The 18,552-nt window shown below is 46.7% G+C and overlaps 2 protein-coding genes across 4 annotated transcripts in view; one reads left to right on the top strand and one right to left on the bottom strand.

Moving 5' to 3' along the window:
- Nucleotides 1-18,552, bottom strand: part of pkia (cAMP-dependent protein kinase inhibitor alpha) — a 124,326-nt gene that overhangs the window by 99,112 nt on the left and 6,662 nt on the right. The window lies entirely within an intron of this gene.
- Nucleotides 6,303-18,552, top strand: part of LOC144495821 (serine incorporator 1-like) — a 123,679-nt gene continuing 111,429 nt past the window's right edge. The window contains exon 1 of the mRNA XM_078216350.1: nt 6,303-6,495. Within this exon, the coding sequence (XP_078072476.1) occupies nt 6,484-6,495 (12 nt within the window). The 5' untranslated portion in view covers nt 6,303-6,483. The remainder of the gene's footprint in view (nt 6,496-18,552) is intronic.

Below are 18,552 nucleotides of genomic sequence, written 5' to 3'. Positions count from 1 at the left end.
GACTTCCAGAAGGCATTTGACAAGGTGCCGCACCAAAGGCTGCTGCATAAGATAAAGGTGCACAGTGTTGCAGGTAATGTATTAGCATGGATAGAGGATTGGTTAACTAACAGAAAGCAAAGAGTGGGGGTAGAAGGGTATTTTTCTGGTTGACGATCAGTGATTAGTGGTGTGCCTCAGGGATCAGTGTCGGGACCACAATTGTTCACAATTTACATAGATGATTTGGAGTTGGGGGACCAAGTGTAGTGTGTCAAAGTTCGCAGATGACACTAAGATGAGTGATAGAGCAAAGTTTGCAGAGGACTCTGAAAGTCTGCAATGGGACATAGATAGTCTAAGTGAGTGGGCAAGGATCTGGCAGATGGAGTACAATGTTGGTAAATGTGAGGTCATCCATTTTGGTAGTGATGCTCGACAATTAAGCACGTGGAACCAAGGCTTCGATATTGAAGGCTTTAATAGAGTAACAATGGAACTACTAACACGAATACACCAGTTCAGACTGAAGGGGTCCTGCCGGAGCAGGAGGTCTCATACCTCGCCACCGGAGGCGGGACCCCACTGGAATGTGCCATGATAACTCTTATAACAGGTAAACACCCTAACCCAACAACATTGTACAACCCCCACAGTAACAACACCCTAGCCCAACAGTAACATAATAACAACCCCCAGTGGTGAACCAACGATGGTTCACCACATTCACCCCTCCTTTAAGAACAAAAGGTGGCGGGGTGCAAGAAAAACAGGTCATATAAACAGACAATTCACAGAATTCACAAGTCCAGACGGTCTGGAGGACCGCACCGACGCTGTGATCTCCTCAACACCGGTTGCGAAACTGGAGCAGGTGCTTGTGGTGGCGTTCTTTCCAAAGCAACGTCTGGCTGTCCCCTCAAGGACTCCCGGGCCGGCCGGCCCTGGTGAGGCGATGGTGCAGGGGATCCTGGAACGTTTGGTGGTGGTGGTGGTGGTGATGATGGTGGCGCCGATCTCCGAGTCTCAGGCAAGCTGTACATGGGAGTAAAAGTGTTATGCACTGGTCCCGGTGCTGACCGCGCCACGTCTGGGGAAGCAATGAGGAGTAGTGGATTCGTGACTGGGGGAATAGGAGCGACAGGAGTTGCTACGTCCCCTGCGGGCGCCAGGTCTCTAATGGAGACAGTGTCCTCTCGCCCGTCAGGATATGCCACATAGGCATACTGAGGGTTGGCGTGGAGGAGTTGGACCGGTTCGACCAAGGGGTCGGACTTGCGAGCCCTCACATGTCGCCGCAGAAGGACGGGTCCTGGGTACGTCAACCAGGCTGGCAATGAGGTTCCCGAGGACGACTTCCGAGGGAATGAGAACATCCTCTCGTGGGGAGTAGCATTGGTTGCCGTACACAGGAGGGAGCGGATAGAATGGAGCGCATTTGGAAGGACCTCCTGCCAACGGGAGACTGGAAGGCCCCTGGATTTCAGTGCCAGTAAGACAGCCTTCCAGACTGTAGCATTCTCCCTTTCCACCTGTCCGTTACCCCTAGGGTTGTAGCTCGTGGTTCTACTAGAGGCAATCCCGAATGAGAGCAGGAATTGCCTCAAGTCGTTGCTCATGAACGACGAGCCCCTGTCGCTATGAATGTAGCAGGGGTACCCGAACAGGGTAAAAAGCTCACTGAATGCCTTGATGACGGTGGCAGTCGACGTGTCCGCACAGGGGACAACAAACGGAAACCGGGAATACTCGTCTATTATGTTGAGGAAATAGACATTCCGGTCCGTTGAGGGAAGGGGGCCCTTAAAATCCACACTCAGCCTCTCAAAAGGGCGAGTGGCCTTGACCAATTGTGCCCGGTCTGGTCGATAAAAGTGTGGTTTGCATTCTGCGCAAATCCGACAGCTTCTCGTCACTGACCTGACATCCTCCACCGAGTAGGGCAGGTTGCGGGCTTTGACGAAGTGGTAGAGTCTGGTGACTCCAGGATGACACAGATCATTGTGGAGAGCCTTCAAGCGGTCCTCCTGCATAATGGCGCATGTTCCGCGCGAGAGGGCATCCGAGGGCTCATTGAGCTTCCCCGGACGATACATAATATCGTAATTATAGGTGGAGAGCTCAATTCTCCACCGCAAGATCTTATCGTTCTTGATCTTGCCCCTCTGCGTGTTGCTGAACATAAACGCCACGGATCGTTGATCCGTGATCAGGGTGAACCGCTTCCCTGCCAGGTAATGGCGCCAGTGTCTGACTGCCTCCACAATGGCCTGAGCCTCCTTCTCCACCGCTGAGTGCCGAAATTCGGGGCCTTGAAGGGTGCGGGAAAAGAACGCGACGGGCCTGCCTGCCTGGTTTAGTGTGGCGGCTAGGGCGAAATCAGATGCATCACTCTCCACCTGGAAAGGAATGGATTCATCCACCGCGTGCATCGTGGCTTTCGAGATGTCGCTTTTCAAAGCCTTGAAGGCCAATTGGGCCTCCGGCGTAAGTGGGAAGGTCGTGGACTTAATGAGCGGACGAGCTTTGTCCGCGTAGTTGGGGACCCACTGTGCATAATACGAAAAGAACCCGAGGCATCTCCTCAGTGCTTTCGTGCTAGCGGGCAAGGGAAGTTCAGTAAGTGGGCGCATACGGTCTGGATCAGGGCCAATGACCCCGTTTTCCACCACGTATCCGAGGATGGCTAACCTACGCGTACGGAATACGCACTTCTCCCTGTTATAGGTCAGATTCAGGCGAGATGCAGTGCGCAGAAAGTGTTGGAGATTCGTGTCGTGGTCCTGCTGGTCATGGCCGCAGATGGTGACGTTATCCAGGTACGGGAAGGTAGCCCGCAACCCGTTCTGGTCCACCATTCGGTCCATAGCATGCTGGAAGACCGAGACCCCATTGGTGACACCAAATGGAACCCTGAGGAATTGGTATAGACGACCATCCGCCTCAAAAGCCGTATATTGTCGGTCCTCTGGGCGGATGGGGAGTTGATGGTAGGCGGACTTAAGGTCTATGGTAGAAAACACTCGGTACTGCGCAATCTGATTGACCATATCAGAAATGCGCGGGAGAGGATACGCATCCAGCTGCGTATAACGATTAATGGTCTGACTATAGTCGATGACCATCCGAGGTTTGTTCCCACTTTTGACTACCACGACCTGCGCTCTCCACGGACTAGCACTGGCCTGTATGATCCCTTCCGTGAGGAGCCGCTGAACCTCAGATCTAATAAAGATCCGGTCCTCAGCGCTGTAACGCCTACTTTTAGTAGCGATGGGCTTGCAGCCAGGTACCAGATTTTTAAAAAGGGATGGTGTAGTGATTTTCAGGGTGGATAGATTGCATGCGGGGCGCTTTGGGCAATTTGGAGGCTGCGGCTGATTCCCTACTGCCAGTGAAGGGAGTGGCCCACCGTACTGTAGGATCACACTCTTCATGTGGACCATAAAGTTTAGTCCGAGGAGAATTGGCGCACAAAGGTGAGGTAACACAAGGAGCCTGTATTGCTCGTAAATTGTGCCCTGTACCTCAAGAGTTACCATACATCGTCCTTGGATCAGTACAGACCGGGACCGTGATGCCATGGAAATTGTCTGCTTGGCAGGGAGAACCCGGAGCCCACACCTTTTAGCAGTTTCAGGGTGTATGAAACTTTCGGTGCTCCCACTGTCAAACAGACAATTCACAGTTCGACCACTAACCTTTATATCCATCGTGGAATTTTCAAGTCTGTAGTGCCTGGTCTGATCCAGGGAGATCGACGCCACCGTTGGCCCCTGGGCGTCACTGCATGCTGCCGATGTGGATGCTGAGGACCCCTGCTGGTCGCTCCTAGTCGTCGTGGACCATGATGGCCGCCCCCATGAATCGCACGTGGGCGAGGGCGCCAAGCGCAGCGACTCCTGGTGGTCTTCCTCCTCCTCTGTCAGCCACGATGGCGCCGTCCTGGGATCGCACGTGGTCGGACCTCGTGGGTACTGCGACGCCGAAGGAGATTGTCTCCGTTCTGGAGGGTTACAGGCTGCACTGCCGTTTTTAGGTTTGGACCTGCAGACTTTGCCGTAGTGGCCTTTTTTACCGCACTGGCTGCAGATTGCCGTTCTTGCCGGACACTGTTGCCGTGGATGCTTGGCCCCACCACAAAAATAGCATCGCTGGCCACCTGGAGCTGCCGCCGTCGTCGGATCGATCTGGGAGCGCGGGTTAGCGGGGCGAGGAGGGAGCTGAGCTTGCTCCAGCCACGTTGACTGCACGTGGTCCTCGGGGTACAGCGCCAAGCTCTTCGACGCCGCTTCCAGCATCACGGCCATCTCCATTGCTTGGGTCAAGTTGAGTTTCCCCTTTTCCAGCAATTTAAGCCTGATGTACGAGGACCCTACCCCTGCTACGAACGCGTCTCGGGCGAGGTCGTACATATATTGTTCGGCTGATACGTCCTTACAATCGCAACCCCTGGCAAGCTGCAGGAGCTCATTGGCATAGTCCTCCATGGTTTCGCCCGACTGCCGACGTCGTGTAGCGAGGAGGTAACGAGCATGTATCTCGTTGGGTGGCTTCGTGTATCTTTTTTTTAGGAGCTCGACGGCACCCGGGTAAGTGGGAGCTGCACGAATGGCTAGATAAATCGTGTCGCTTACCCTTGCGTGGAGGACCTGGAGTTTATCACTGTCTGTAGTGATAGCTACCGAGGCTGCCAGGTAGTCCTCGAAACACTTCCACCAATGGTCGAATGTGTTAGCGGCACCGACCGCACGTGGGTCCAGTGTCAGACGATCCGGTTTTAGGATCTGTTCCATACTCTCTGTTTTTTTTTCTTGTACAGCTGTGAGTTTTCTGTTACTCTATTAAATTGATGCTCGACAATTAAGCACGTGGAACCAAGGCTTCGATATTGAAGGCTTTAATAGAGTAACAATGGAACTACTAACACGAATACACCAGTTCAGACTGAAGGGGTCCTGCCGGAGCAGGGGGTCTTATACCTCGCCACCGGAGGCGGGACCCCACTGGAATGTGCCATGATAACTCTTATAACAGGTAAACACCCTAACCCAACAACATTGTACAACCCCCACAGTAACAACACCCTAGCCCAACAGTAACATAATAACAACCCCCAGTGGTGAACCAACGATGGTTCACCACAGGTAGGAATAACAGCAAAATGGACTAGTATTTAAATGGTAAAAAATTGCAGCATGCTGGTATGCAGAGGGACCTGGGTGTCCTTGTGCATGAATCACAAAAAGTAATTAAGAAGGCAAATGGAATTTGTCCTTCATTGCTAGAGGGATGGAGTTTAAAAACAGGGAGATTATGGTGCAGCTGTTTAAGATGCTGGTGATGCCACACCTGGAGTACTGTGTACAGTTTTGGTCTCCTTACTTGAGAAAGGATGTACTGGCACTGGAGGGTGTGCAGAGGAGATTCACCAGGTTGTTTCTGGAGTTGAGAGGGTTGGTTTATGAGGAGAGACTGAGTAGACTGGGACTATACTCATTGGAATTTAGAAGAATGAGAGGATCTTATAGAAACATATAAAATTATGAAGGGAATAGATAAGATGGAAGCAGGGAAGTTGTTTCCACTCGCAGGTGAAACGAAAACTAGGGAGCATAGCCTCAAAATAAGTGGGAGCAGATTTAGGACTGAGTTGAGGAGGAACTTCTTCACCCAAAGGGTTGTGAATCTGTGGAATTCCCTGCCCAGTGTAGCAGTTGAGGCTATCTTGTTGAATGTTTTTAAGGCAAAGATCGATAGATTTTTGAACAGTAAAGGAATTAAGGGTTATGATGAGCGGGCAGGTAAGTGGAGCTGAGTCCATGTAAAGATCAGCCATGATCTTATTGAATGTCGGAGCAGGCTCGAGGGGCCACATGGTCTACTCCTCCTCCTAGTTCTTATGTTCTTAGATGATCAGAATCCACAATTTGCAAATTTTAAATCAGCAGCAAATATTACCAAAAACCACCAAACCGGTGACACTTATGAGCCAACCATTCATTAATTTCTTAATATACTTGCTTTGATGTTTATGAAGTTGTATCCACCTTTTACGGTGATGGAGTCAAGTATTTTAGACTAGTTTCTGGCATTAATGATCATGCATTACCTTTGTACTTAAATGAGAGACTGTACACTTGATTTAGTTTGTTTGTGTATATATCTTTTACATAGTTGAAGTTTTTGCAATTGTTGACATGTTGGTGCACGAGGACAAAGATAAGCTCAAGTAACATGCACAGTTGATGACTCATTCATCACACGCAGCAGCTGTAGGTGGCTCATGCCAGGACCTTTCCAAACTACCTCCAGTCTTGCAATTGCTTCAAAAACCAGCGACATAAAGTAAAATAACTGACAACTCGGACACTAATGTGCATCTGCATTTTACATCATTATGTTTGTGTGATCTTCAAAAAGTAGTTGGATTCCTTGGCACCAGTGCTTTTGAAATTAAAAATCACAGAAATTATAGCAGGGCTGGAGCTGGTTGAGTTCATCATGTCTGTGCAGGTAAGCTGTTCCACTGGAATGGCAGATTCTCAGTCTATTTCCCTGCCTCTTCTTGTATTCATTGATATCTTCTTTCACAAATACTTAGCCAATTATTTTTAAAATTATATCATTGTCTTTATTTCACTACCATATTCTCGTTACCCTCTATGTGGAAGAATTTACTTTCACCTTCCCTTGTTTAATTTATTAAAATATAAATAAATAATTCTGATAATGACAACAAAAACAACTTGATTTATATAGCTCATTCAACATAATAAAGTGTCCTAAAGTGCTTCACACAAGGACTATAAAGGAACATTTGACACCCATAAACAGGTAATGAGTAGCTTGGTCAAAGAGGTAGCTTTGAAGAACATCTTTTTGATAACCCCCGGGACTGACATGGGGAATCATTGATTGACCTCCCTATAGGACGTATAGAATACGAGCTCCCTGGTAATTGGTAATTACCTTACTAGATGCAACTCGTATACCAAGCCCTTTATAAAGCAAGCCCCTGAGTGGGTCCATTATTGTATTGTCTTGATCGGGATCTGTTTGTGTTCACTACAGGCTTGTGATTGCTTTATTTTATTCTGTGCAATAAAACACCGTTCCTTTACAGCTGACTCCTGGAGTTATTATGATCTTAAAGGAGGAAAGAGAGGTGCAGAGTTATGTTTGACCTCGGTGGAGCTCCAATTAGGGAGGGAATTCCAGGCTTTAGCAGCTGAAAGCACAACCTCCAATGGAGGACCACTTTAAAGCAGGGATTTGAGTTGTTGGTTAACCAGAAAGTCAGTCAGCACAGGATTGATAGATGAATTGAACTTGATATGAGGAAGGACACAGGCAGCAGAGCTCTGGACAACCAAGCGTTGGATTGTTCACCCACTAATAGGGAAGATGAGCTGGGATTAATCCATTGTGAGACGAGTTAGTTTTACCTTATTGATGATAAAAAGTGTTGTACTAATAGTAATCCTGCTTAGTACGAGAGGAACCGCAGGTTCAGACATTTGGTGTATGCACTTGGCTGATGAGCCAGTGGTGTGAAGCTCCCATCTGTGGGCTTATGACAGAATGCCTTTAAGCCAGAATCCCGCCTAAAAGTTATAAAGTGTAGAATGTGGGAGGCTGGTGAGGGGTAATCGTCAACAAACAAGTCGAGAGATAGCAAAGACTTACAGCTTATAACAAAGGTCAATCTCCTGAGGGTTTCAGCAGCAGATGCATTGAGGCAGGGCAGAGCCACAGAGGTGGAAATAGGCACTTTGTTCCCCAAGACTAAGCTCAAAATGTATCTATCATAAAATACAATGCACTGTGACCCACATGCAGTATTTTACCATTTTACTTTCTTTTATTCCAGAAAAGGTGTTTTACTGAAATTACCTGAGAAAGAATGCAAGGAGATCTAAACTGATGATTGCAGTGAAAAGTCTTTACTGTCTCCAGAGTTCAATTTTGAATGTCCTTGCTTTTCTTCATCAGGATTTAATTTAATAAGGCACGATTTCTCACTGAGTGTTATGCAAGAATTCTGGGTTCATTTATGTCACATAAATAGAACTAATTCTTTCACATAACAGCAGGAAAAATGGAAACCACCCAAAAGAAACCATTTTCACACTGGAGTATTATGTCGACAACAAATATACATTGGTTGGACTCTGGAAGGCCCAGTTTATCTAATCAAAATGATCTGAACCCAGCTGTCACAATAACAAAAGCCAAAGCTGGCAAACAAAATTCACTGTGCTGCAAAGCTGTAATGGATTGATGGTACAATTCCAAGATTTTGTTTTCCTGAAACCACTGAAGCACAATGGAATATGTTTGCAGTTACTGGATACCCTCTGGTACCTTATCCAAGTGGCCATTCATCATTGAATCATTGGATTAGGTGTACAGAAAGAGGCCATTAGTCTCATTTTACCAATGTTGCCACTAGCTTTTCTACTGAAACTCTCTTTTAATACATTTCTTTCTCCTTTCCTGTTATATTCTTCCTTTCCAAATACTTTGGCCGGAATTCTCCATTTGTGCACGCCCCTCTATCGCTGCCAGTGAGAGCAGAGAATTTGACGCTCAGCCAAATCTCCATTCACAGCAGCGGGACTGGGGAATCTTAGCCACAGATGAGGTTGGAGAATTCCTTATTCAAAAGCTTTTTGAATGGTGTTTTCTGCTTTTCGATAAATAATTCTATGTCCCAATAACTGAGAATATTTTCCCCCTTCTAATGGTTACCCTCAGTCTCTGCTACTCAATCAAGCATTTATTAACCAATGAAAACACTGACTCATTAATCAGTGGAAATAATGTTTCGCAATTACCCTTTCAACATCTTTCCTCATTTTGAAACCCTCTTTCAAATGCCCCCTTAACATTTTCTGATCAAGTTCTGAAGCCCTACTTCATAAGAATAACCTTTCGTTCATAGTATTGTTCTAATGAATCAGTCCTATCCTCAAATATCCATCCCAATGAGATGGCCAGAACTGCAATGCAAAACTCCATTTGTGGTCTAATCACTGTCCTGGACAAATTCAGTACAATGCTCTTGCATTTATCTTCAATGTCTTATATATAAAATTTCTGCCTTTTTGTAAAAAAAAATCTATCAGGAATTACACCTTTAAAGATCCATAAATCTACATTTCTAAATCTCTGCTCCATTTCAATATGAATCCTATCAATTAGGGCATATTTCATTCAATATTATTTTTGCCAAAGCATATTGCTTTGCATTTCTCTGCTTTAAACTGTGCTGTGCACAGTTGTCCGCACAACATGGGCAAAATTCAGGCCCAAAGTTTGTTGATGATACCAAATTAGGATCTGATGGGAAATTCTGGGCAAAAATACAGCTAAATACAGCAGGACAAAGAAAGGTCATAGGCTGTTACTGGCAGCACAGTTTAAATGATGTGGAGATGCCGGCGTTGGACTGGGGTAAACACAGTAAGAAGTCTCACAACACCAGGTTAAAGTCCAACAGGTTTATTTGGTAGCAAATACCATAAGCTTTCGGAGCAATGCTCCTTCGTCAGATGGAGTGGTCTCTGTTCTCAAACAGGGCACAGACACAGAAATCAAGTTACAGAATACTGATTAGAATGCAAATCTCTACAGCCAGCCAGTTGCACAGCACTGTCACGGGCATTCAGCCTTGGATCTTCAGGTAAGCGTTCTCCAAGGCGGCCTTCACGACACACGACAGCACAGAGTCACTGAGCAGAAACTGATAGCCAAGCTCCGCACACATGAGGACGGTCTAAACCGGGATGTTGGATTTATGTCACATTATCAGTAACCCCCACAGCTTGCCTCCTGGACTTGCACAATTTCACAAGCTGTTCTGTCTGGAGACAATACACATCTCTTTAACCTGTGTTGAATGCTCCCTCCACCCACATTGTCTGTACATTTAAGACCTGGCTGGCTGTAGAGATTTGCATTCTAATCAGTATTCTGTAACTTGATTTCTGTGTCTGTGCCCTGTTTGAGAACAGAGACCACTCCATCTGACGAAGGAGCATTGCTCTGAAAGCTTATGGTATTTGCTACCAAATAAACCTGTTGGACTTTAACCTGGTGTTGTGAGACTTCTTACTGTGTTCACCCCAGTCCAACGCCGGCATCTCCACATCATTTAAACTGTGCTGCCAGTAACAGCCTATGACCTTTCTTTGTCCTGCTGTATTTAGCTGTATTTTTGCCCAGAGTTTCCCATCAGATCCTAATTTGGTATCATCAACAAACTTTGGGCCTGAATTTTGCCCATGTTGTGTGGACAAGATGGGTGGGCCCAGAAGCAGCTGCAATTTCTGCTTCCGGCTGCCCAAACACAATTTCACACTCGCCAAGTTGCACAGCACTGTCAGCGGGAATGGGAACAAGGTGGGTGCCAGGTCTAATGGGAAGCTGTCGGGGGATTTAAATTCAACAGAGAAGCTCCCTGAAGGCTCCCAGGAGTTGGTGAGGAGCCTTAGTGAGCTCTCCGGGAGAGACTATAAAAATTGGCATGTTATTACTCAGTGCCTATTGGGCACATCAGGTGGGAGGGCAATGCCAGTGGGCCCCATCTCTGCTTTTCCGATGTGTACCTGAGCACTCCAGTGGAGGCAGTGAGTGCCAGGCGGGGCATTCCCATGCCATTATGCCGCGGGATGGCAAGAAGAGGCTTCCACACCAGACAAAGAAGGCGTGGTCAGATAGAGGTGGCAGCCCAGGTCAGCGTGCATGACATTGTACTTTGCACCTGGATCCAGTGCCGCAAAAATTTTAATGAACTTCTGTGCTTGGCAAGGCTGAGCACCAAGTTGGCAGAGTTCTTTGTAGGGATGTCTTGAAGGGTGGTCATTTTTCATGGTACTCAAGGGTGCAAGATTCAGAGTTACAAAAGGGAAATATGCCTGTGCTGGCATATATACCTGGAACGTGGTGTGGCTGCTATGGTTTTGCAGGTAGAGGGTGGACCAATTAATGTGTTTTTGACCATATGATAGAAGCAAAACCATAAGGCATAAAGCTGTGCACATGAACATATGGCATGTTCAAACTGTGCAACTTTGATGTAGATGCCTTGGAGTTAGAATGCGAGCATGAAGAAAGGTCCTTGAGTCACAGAAAGACTGGGATCTCGGAGGAAGGTAACAGTCCAGTGGACAGATGCGAGACTGATGGAGAGTGCAAACAATGTAAGGTTATTTCATCTCAAATGAGAAGTTTGAAGCAAGAGTCACCAATGATCCAGCAATCACGATACCACCATGATGCCTTGTCCACAGTCTCACCAGCCCACACAGCATGCACATTGACAATGTGATGATTGATACTATTGACATATTGTCTCCAGCCCTCAGATGCAGCATCCTCCAGAGGCTAGAGGGACACCAAATTTCCCCCTTAATCCCTGAGGAGGAGCCACAGTCACACCCAACCACATCACACTCTCTCCTACCAACAGGCATCAGCGCATATCATTGGGTATTAGTTTGTCGGTTGTGGCATCTTATGTGATATCGCCCACTTTGCTCTCTCCACTAGCCCTGCATCCCTTGTGTCTGTGCCACCCTTGCCACAGGTCTCTTCCTGCGATGCTCCCTGCAGACACCTAGCCTCCTCTCCCTTCTGCCCCTCTCTTCCTGAGCGGAGGAGATGCCCCCTGGGGAGTACACAATCCCAATCTGATGAAATGCAGATGGCACTGCCCTGTGGTCTGAAGGTGGCAATGGGCCGAAATACTCTAACAGAATTGACAAAACAAGAGTCTTCAGAACAAGGCTAACAAAGCAAATGTTTCAGAAGAAACCAGAGGGAAAGGTCTGAAACCTCAAGACTAAAACAACAATAAACTCTCACCTAAAAACTCACACAGCCAATACTCCAGCTCCTTTTTATCCCTCCCTTGGATAAGAAAAGTGAAAGAACAGGATGGCCACCTGCTTGTGTTGCCTGTGCACTGACCTAAAAATCACATGGGCACCATCAAATTCCAGTCAATTGTCCTTTCAATTGTCTTCACTGGCTGATTAATTGTCAGCTGGCGTACTCCTGACTGCCGCGCTCACCCACCGACTGAAATATCATGTGAGTGCACAATGATGTCGGACAAGTACCCAACATCGTCCCGCACGATTTACATGATTCCAGGTTGAACGCGTGCCTGCTTAAGGAGTGTAAAATTCTGGCTTGTGTTGCTGTCCAAATTATTTATATAAATTGAAAACCAAAGTGCAAGCTAGGGCACACATTACCTTCTCCTGCCAAACAGGACATATTTGTTTCCCAGAATCTTTATTCTCTTTCTGTTAATGTGTTTTTGGGATGTAGATGACATCGGGAAAGACCCATTTCTGGCCATCCTCAAGGGCACAGTAAGAACTCTCACACCAGGTTCAAGTCCAACAGGTTTATTTGGAATCACGAGCTTTCAGAGCGCTGATCTTTCTTCACTTCCTCTTGTGACTCACCTGATGAAGGAGCAGCGCTCCGAAAGCTCGGGCTACCAAATAAACCTGTTGGACTTTAACCTGGTGTTGTGAGACTTCTTACTGTGCCCACCCCAGTCCAACGCCGGCAACTCCACATCATCCTCAAGAGCATTGAGAGTCAATTGCACAGTATAGTAATGGAGTCATGGAGTTACATATAGGCCTGATCAGGTAGGGGTGGCAGATTTTCTATTCTGAAAGACTTTCGTAAACCAGTTCTTTTAGAAAAAGAATGTAGTGATTTTCCATGTACTTTGCTAATGCTAGCATCAAATTACCAGATTTACCATTTCACAACTTGCCATGGTTGTATTTCACTGCACCTGCTTACCAGCCAAGTGTCACAGGGATTATATTGTACCCATGTATCAGTATTCACTTTAACAAACACTTATGTACCAAATTCACTTTATCTGAACACTATTCCAAATCTTCCGACCTCTGGATCATTGGAGACTGGATCTACTCCCCAAGCTGTGCTTTGAGGCCCAACACAGTGACTCCATGGAAATTGCCTGCGAAATTTGAACTTCCGCTGTGCAATTCCCCCTGCTTCCCAGGACCTTACAAAAATGACTTTGGACAGTTCTGACGTACTTTACCTGGAGAGTTACCCATAAAGTGACAGATAGAAAAATCTTCATCTAACTCCTGGGTGACTATACAACTGACCTTTACAGTTTTCCCCTTGTCGCCCATCCTCCTGACACCCTCCCAGTGACTCCTGATCCAACCTGACTAGCCCAGGCCACGCAACACCCCACTCCGCAGCTCAACATGACCAGCCCCCACCAACCAACTCCACCCAACCCCCTGAACTTCCCAACTCCCCCTGACCCGACTAGTCCCCACCACCTGATGCCCCCCATATGACTCTCAGACACCACCCTGAATCCCTGAAACCTCCCTAATCCAACACGACTAGCCCCTACCCCCACCCCCACCCCACTCCGTCCCCATCCCTCGAACAGACATAACCAGCCCCTGGCCTGAGAACCCCACCCAACCTGACCAACTATCACTCAAACCCATCTCCACACTCAGCCATCCTACTCACCTCACCCACTCTACCCTCTGACCACCTTACCCAACTGCTACCCGAGCCACCTAGCATCCTACCCAGCTGCCATAGAACCACAGAATCCCTATAGTGCAGAAGGTGGCCATTCAGCCCATGGTATCTGTACACACTCTCCGACAGAGCATCTTATCCAGGCCCTCTATCTGTAAACCCACACATTTACCATGGCTAATCCCCCTAACCTATGCTGCTTGGGATACTAAGAGGCAACTTACCATGGCCAATCCACCTAACATACATCTTTGGCCTGTGGGAGGAAACCTGATCACCCGGAGGAAACCCACGCAGACACGGGAGAACTTGCAAACTCCACACAGACAGTCACATAAGGCTGGAATTGAACCTATGTCTCTGTCACTGTGAAGCAGCAGTGCTAACCACTGTGCCACCGTGTCACCCTATGAGCTGGTTGTGTGTAGTAATTGCTTTGCCTGTTGCGACCAGTCAAAGGGGGATGCTATTTGATATGATTCACAGTCATTGAGATGTACAGCCAACGTACCTGGCATTACACTTGTGCAGATGCATGCAAGCAGCTACATATAATAACACAGTGACCTGTCCTTTACAAACAGAAAGAGCATGTTCATGCATTGCACCTTTTTCAACTAAACAAGAAGCTTGGGGAAACAGCCATTTATTCACAGGTGCAATACGTTGACCAATCAGAGTCGACCTGCCAGGTTTGAATTTAAACAAAAGCTTGGCAGTTAATTGTTCCCTGGTGCATTCCATATGGAATGCTTCCACCAGACTCCGCTTCCCAACCCATCAGCTCTCTCTTCTCATGCAGTATAAATTGTTGTTCCTTTACTACTGGTATTCTTGCAAATTTGTCCTGATGAGTGCAAGATGAAAAGCTTCAAACAGCATGTCTCTTTTTTCAGCAGTACTCAAATTCTGTACCATCAAGTATGTGATACCAAAGCTAAATGATGGCACTGTCATCTCGGTGGGTTTCCAGACACTCAGGTTTCTTTTAACAAACTATTCTAAATTATATTTTCTCTGCACTATATTTATTCTTAACACCTGCTCTGGAATAAACGAAGACTATTCTATCCGTGGAGCTTTCTCCTTTCCCAGAACAAAAGATGAAACAGCCCACTTGATTGCTACCCCTTCCACAAACATTCAATCCTTCCACCACTTATGAACAGTGGCAGCTGTGTGTACCAACTACAATATGCATTGCAGGAACTCACCAAAGTTCCTTAAGCAGCACCTTCCAAACCCACAATCCGTGACCACTTACCATCTAGAAGGACAAGAGCAGCACATATTTGGGAACACCGCCACCTCCAATCATTTACCATCCTGACTTGGAAATATATCACTGTTCCTTCATTGTCGCTGGGTCAAAATCCTAGAACTCCCTCCCTAACAGCACAGTAGGTGGTACCCACACCTCAGAGACTGTAGCGGTCCCAGAGGCAGTTCACCTCCACCTACTGAAGGATAACTAGGTATGGGCAACAAATGCTGGCCTTGCCAGTGACGTCTACATCCCGTAAATGAATGAAAAAACAACCTATTGCAAGGCTTTAAAACATTGAAATCCGTTCTTTCATACTGAATGTTGATAGATCTAATCCATTTCTCCTTAACTGGCCTATAGTGTATGTCAATACCATTAACACTGAAATTAAAATCTTGCTTGTTCTGCTTCTGAATCTAAAACAAAGCCCTGCAAGCTTCCCTTACAGCACTTTAATTTCTTCACAGATGAGTACAATCTAACTGAATGAAAGAACAGTTTTGTTGGGGGGGGCGGGGGTGGGGAGGATGTGCTGAAAGGCCTACTCCTGTCCCTATTATCCTAAGTTCCCGAAACTATTGTTTCCAATCAAATCAAAACTCCTCCTTCTGAAGTTCCTGCTCAGTTATTTCCCTCACCCTGACACCTCAGAAGCAAAGACTGTTCGGGTCTACTATGGATAGATTTTCTACGATATAGTTGGGATTTAAAAATGGCCAGTGGGACCCGATTCCTGGCCGCATTCCTGCTGAAGGTAGGTGGTAACAAATAGGTTACAACAATAATAATAGGTGGTAACAAATCACATGCAGTAATCCTGCCCTTGCCTACTCCATTGAAGGGGTGGGTATTTTCAAACCCCTGCTATTTCCATGGAGTTGAACCCGTTTTGGCAGGAGACATGGGGTGGAATTCTCCCAAGTTCCCGCCAGCGGATTTGATGGTTGGCATGGAGGGAGAATTCTGCAGGAGGCTCCGAAATCGGTTTCATGCTAGCGTGAATTTACAGCGGGATCCTCCTCTGCTGGTGCCAGCCATGCTGGGTTAGAAAACCCATCAGAGGCCGGCATGAACCTCATTTATCTCATTAATGTGACACAGCTGAAGGCCTGATCCCTCACACCAGATTCTCCATGATGTCGGCACAAATACATACCGACATGAAACATATTTAGAACAATGTGGCGTGCAAATATGTTCGGACTCATCTGACCAATGCCTGGGGCTTCCTCCAGAGTTTAGAATGGAGGGCCCCCACACAGCCCTGTGTTAAGACCAATAATAAATATGGTGGAAGAATATTACTGTAGCTTGTCTTTTACAAGTTTATTCTCTATACGGTTCAGTAGAGTTACAAACTCCTTATGGTTCTGCAAACCCCAAATGTTCCAGCTGTGTCTATTTTGGAGGTTGAACCAATGATCATAACCTGACTTTAATAATGCAATTAGCTTAACAATGTAATTGCCAAAGCACGCAATTTACAATGCTCGCTAGAAACATATTGGGTGCATTTCTCCCAAGCCCCTGCCAACGGGTTCAATGGTGGGTCGGGGGAGGGGTGAAGTCGACAAAAATCGGTTTTGCACCAGCATGAATTTTCTGTGGGATGTTCCATTGGTGTCCGCTCTGGCAGACTGAGAAACCCGCTGCAGGCCAGCATGTAACTGATTTGCATCCCATCAGTGGAATGCAGATTAAGGCCCAAAACCCATGCCTGATTCTCCATGCCACCATTGGGAAAACATGCCAGTGAGAAATATGTCTGGAAAAACAGAGCCTGCAGAAGTTGGGACAATGCCTGGGGCTGCCTCTGGAATTCGGAATGGAGGCTGCAGCAAAGCAACCCTGGACTCCTGAACACCGCAGCAATGGGTGGAGGGGGAGGCAGCATCTTCAGGTGAATCTTTCAGATTCATTGTCCTGGAGGAGGTCATCTTCCAGCCTCAGAAAGTTGCTGGAGATCCATCGTCTTTCTCAAGACGTCCCTCTTCCAGCCTCAGAGTGCTCCCAGAGATCCATTTTCATTTTCAGGAGGTCCATCTTCTTTCTTTGATAGTGAATCAGTGATGCCCTGACAGGATGGTGGACTACATGCCATCAGGCCTGTTCTGCCATGGAATATGGCTCAAAACAGCAGGCTCAAAGGGCCGAATGGCCTATTCCTGCTTCTAGCTTCTATGTTTCTAAAACACCTGTTTGCATAATTATTGTCCAGAGGATATGGTGAGGTTTCCTGCCAGTCTCCACAGCGGAAATACTTCACATTCCCGCCTTAGTCCCAGATGGGAGAATTCTGCCCATTGTCCTTTCATTCAGCATTGGATTAATAGCTTTGCTTTTGGATATTATTGAGTTTGTAAACAGATTTCATTGTTTGTTTCAGCCTGCATGAATCTGGTTTAATATGCATAACTTGACATTTGTTAAACTGAAAATGTAATGAAGATCCTTTGTAATTTCAGTGTATAAATCTATCAGAGCTAATTATTAGATCTGTTTTACATTATCACTGCAAGACAGAAAGTGAACGGTACAGGTTTCATGTTGTAAAAGACATCATACAACATACGACACACCTATGGAGCACAATTCTCAAGTTATTTGAATAAGGAAATAGTTCTCTGAAATCCTGACAGCAGGAAAATATAGGGCTTTCCCCCCTCTGTCTCCTGCCATTATCTTACGACCTCCTCCACCTCTTGGCCTGGTACATTTCTGGCCCTAGTTTTTACTATGCAATCAACATCGCTTTATGGAACTGCAAAATACTTTTCTAGCATCTGCCTATCCAAATCATGACGAAGGGTTATCCAGACTCGAAACGTTAACTCTGTTCTCACTCCGCAGATGCTGTCAGACCTGCCGAGAGTTTCCAGCATTTTCTGGGGTTTTTTTGCATGAAACATTCAAATGCATGCATTGTATACAACATCTGAAATACAAGTGCAACATCATGCCTGTGTGCATTACAGCCTTAAATATGATGCTTGTAACCCATATCAACTAGGACAAGCTGATGTATAAATGTTAAATATCGTCACGAAAAGTACATAGGAAGTACTAATCAAGAACAAAGAACAAAGAACAGTACAGCACAGGAAACAGGCCCTTCGGCCCTCCAAGCCTGTGCCGCTCCTTGGTCCAACTAGACCATTCGTTTGTATCCCTCCATTCCCAGGCTGCTCATGTGACTATCCAGGTAAGTCTTAAACGATGTCAGCGTGCCTGCCTCCACCACCCTACTTGGCAGCGCATTCCAGGCCCCCACCACCCTCTGTGTAAAAAACATCCCTCTAATATCTGAGTTATACTTCGCCCCTCTCACCTTGAGCCCGTGACCCCTCGTGATCGTCACCTCCAACCTGGGAAAAAGCTTCCCACCGTTCACCCTATCTATACCCTTCATAATCCTGTACACCTCTATTAGATCTCCCCTCATTCTCCGTGTTTCCAGGGAGAACAACCCCAGTTTACCCAATCTCTCCTCATAGCTAAGACCTTCCATACCAGGCAACATCCTGGTAAACCTTCTCTGCACTCTCTCTAACGCCTCCACGTCCTTCTGGTAGTGCGGCGACCAGAACTGGATGCAGTACTTCAAATGTGGCCTAACCAGCGTTCTATACAGCTGCATCATCAGACTCCAGCTTTTATACTCTATACCCCATCCTATAAAGGCAAGCATACCATATGCCTTCTTCACCAGCTTCTCCACCTGTGTTGCCACC

This window comes from Mustelus asterias, chromosome 7, assembly GCF_964213995.1.
Source record: "Mustelus asterias chromosome 7, sMusAst1.hap1.1, whole genome shotgun sequence".
In the NCBI taxonomy this organism is placed as follows: domain Eukaryota; kingdom Metazoa; phylum Chordata; class Chondrichthyes; order Carcharhiniformes; family Triakidae; genus Mustelus; species Mustelus asterias.
This window is presented reverse-complemented; position numbering and strand designations above follow the sequence as displayed.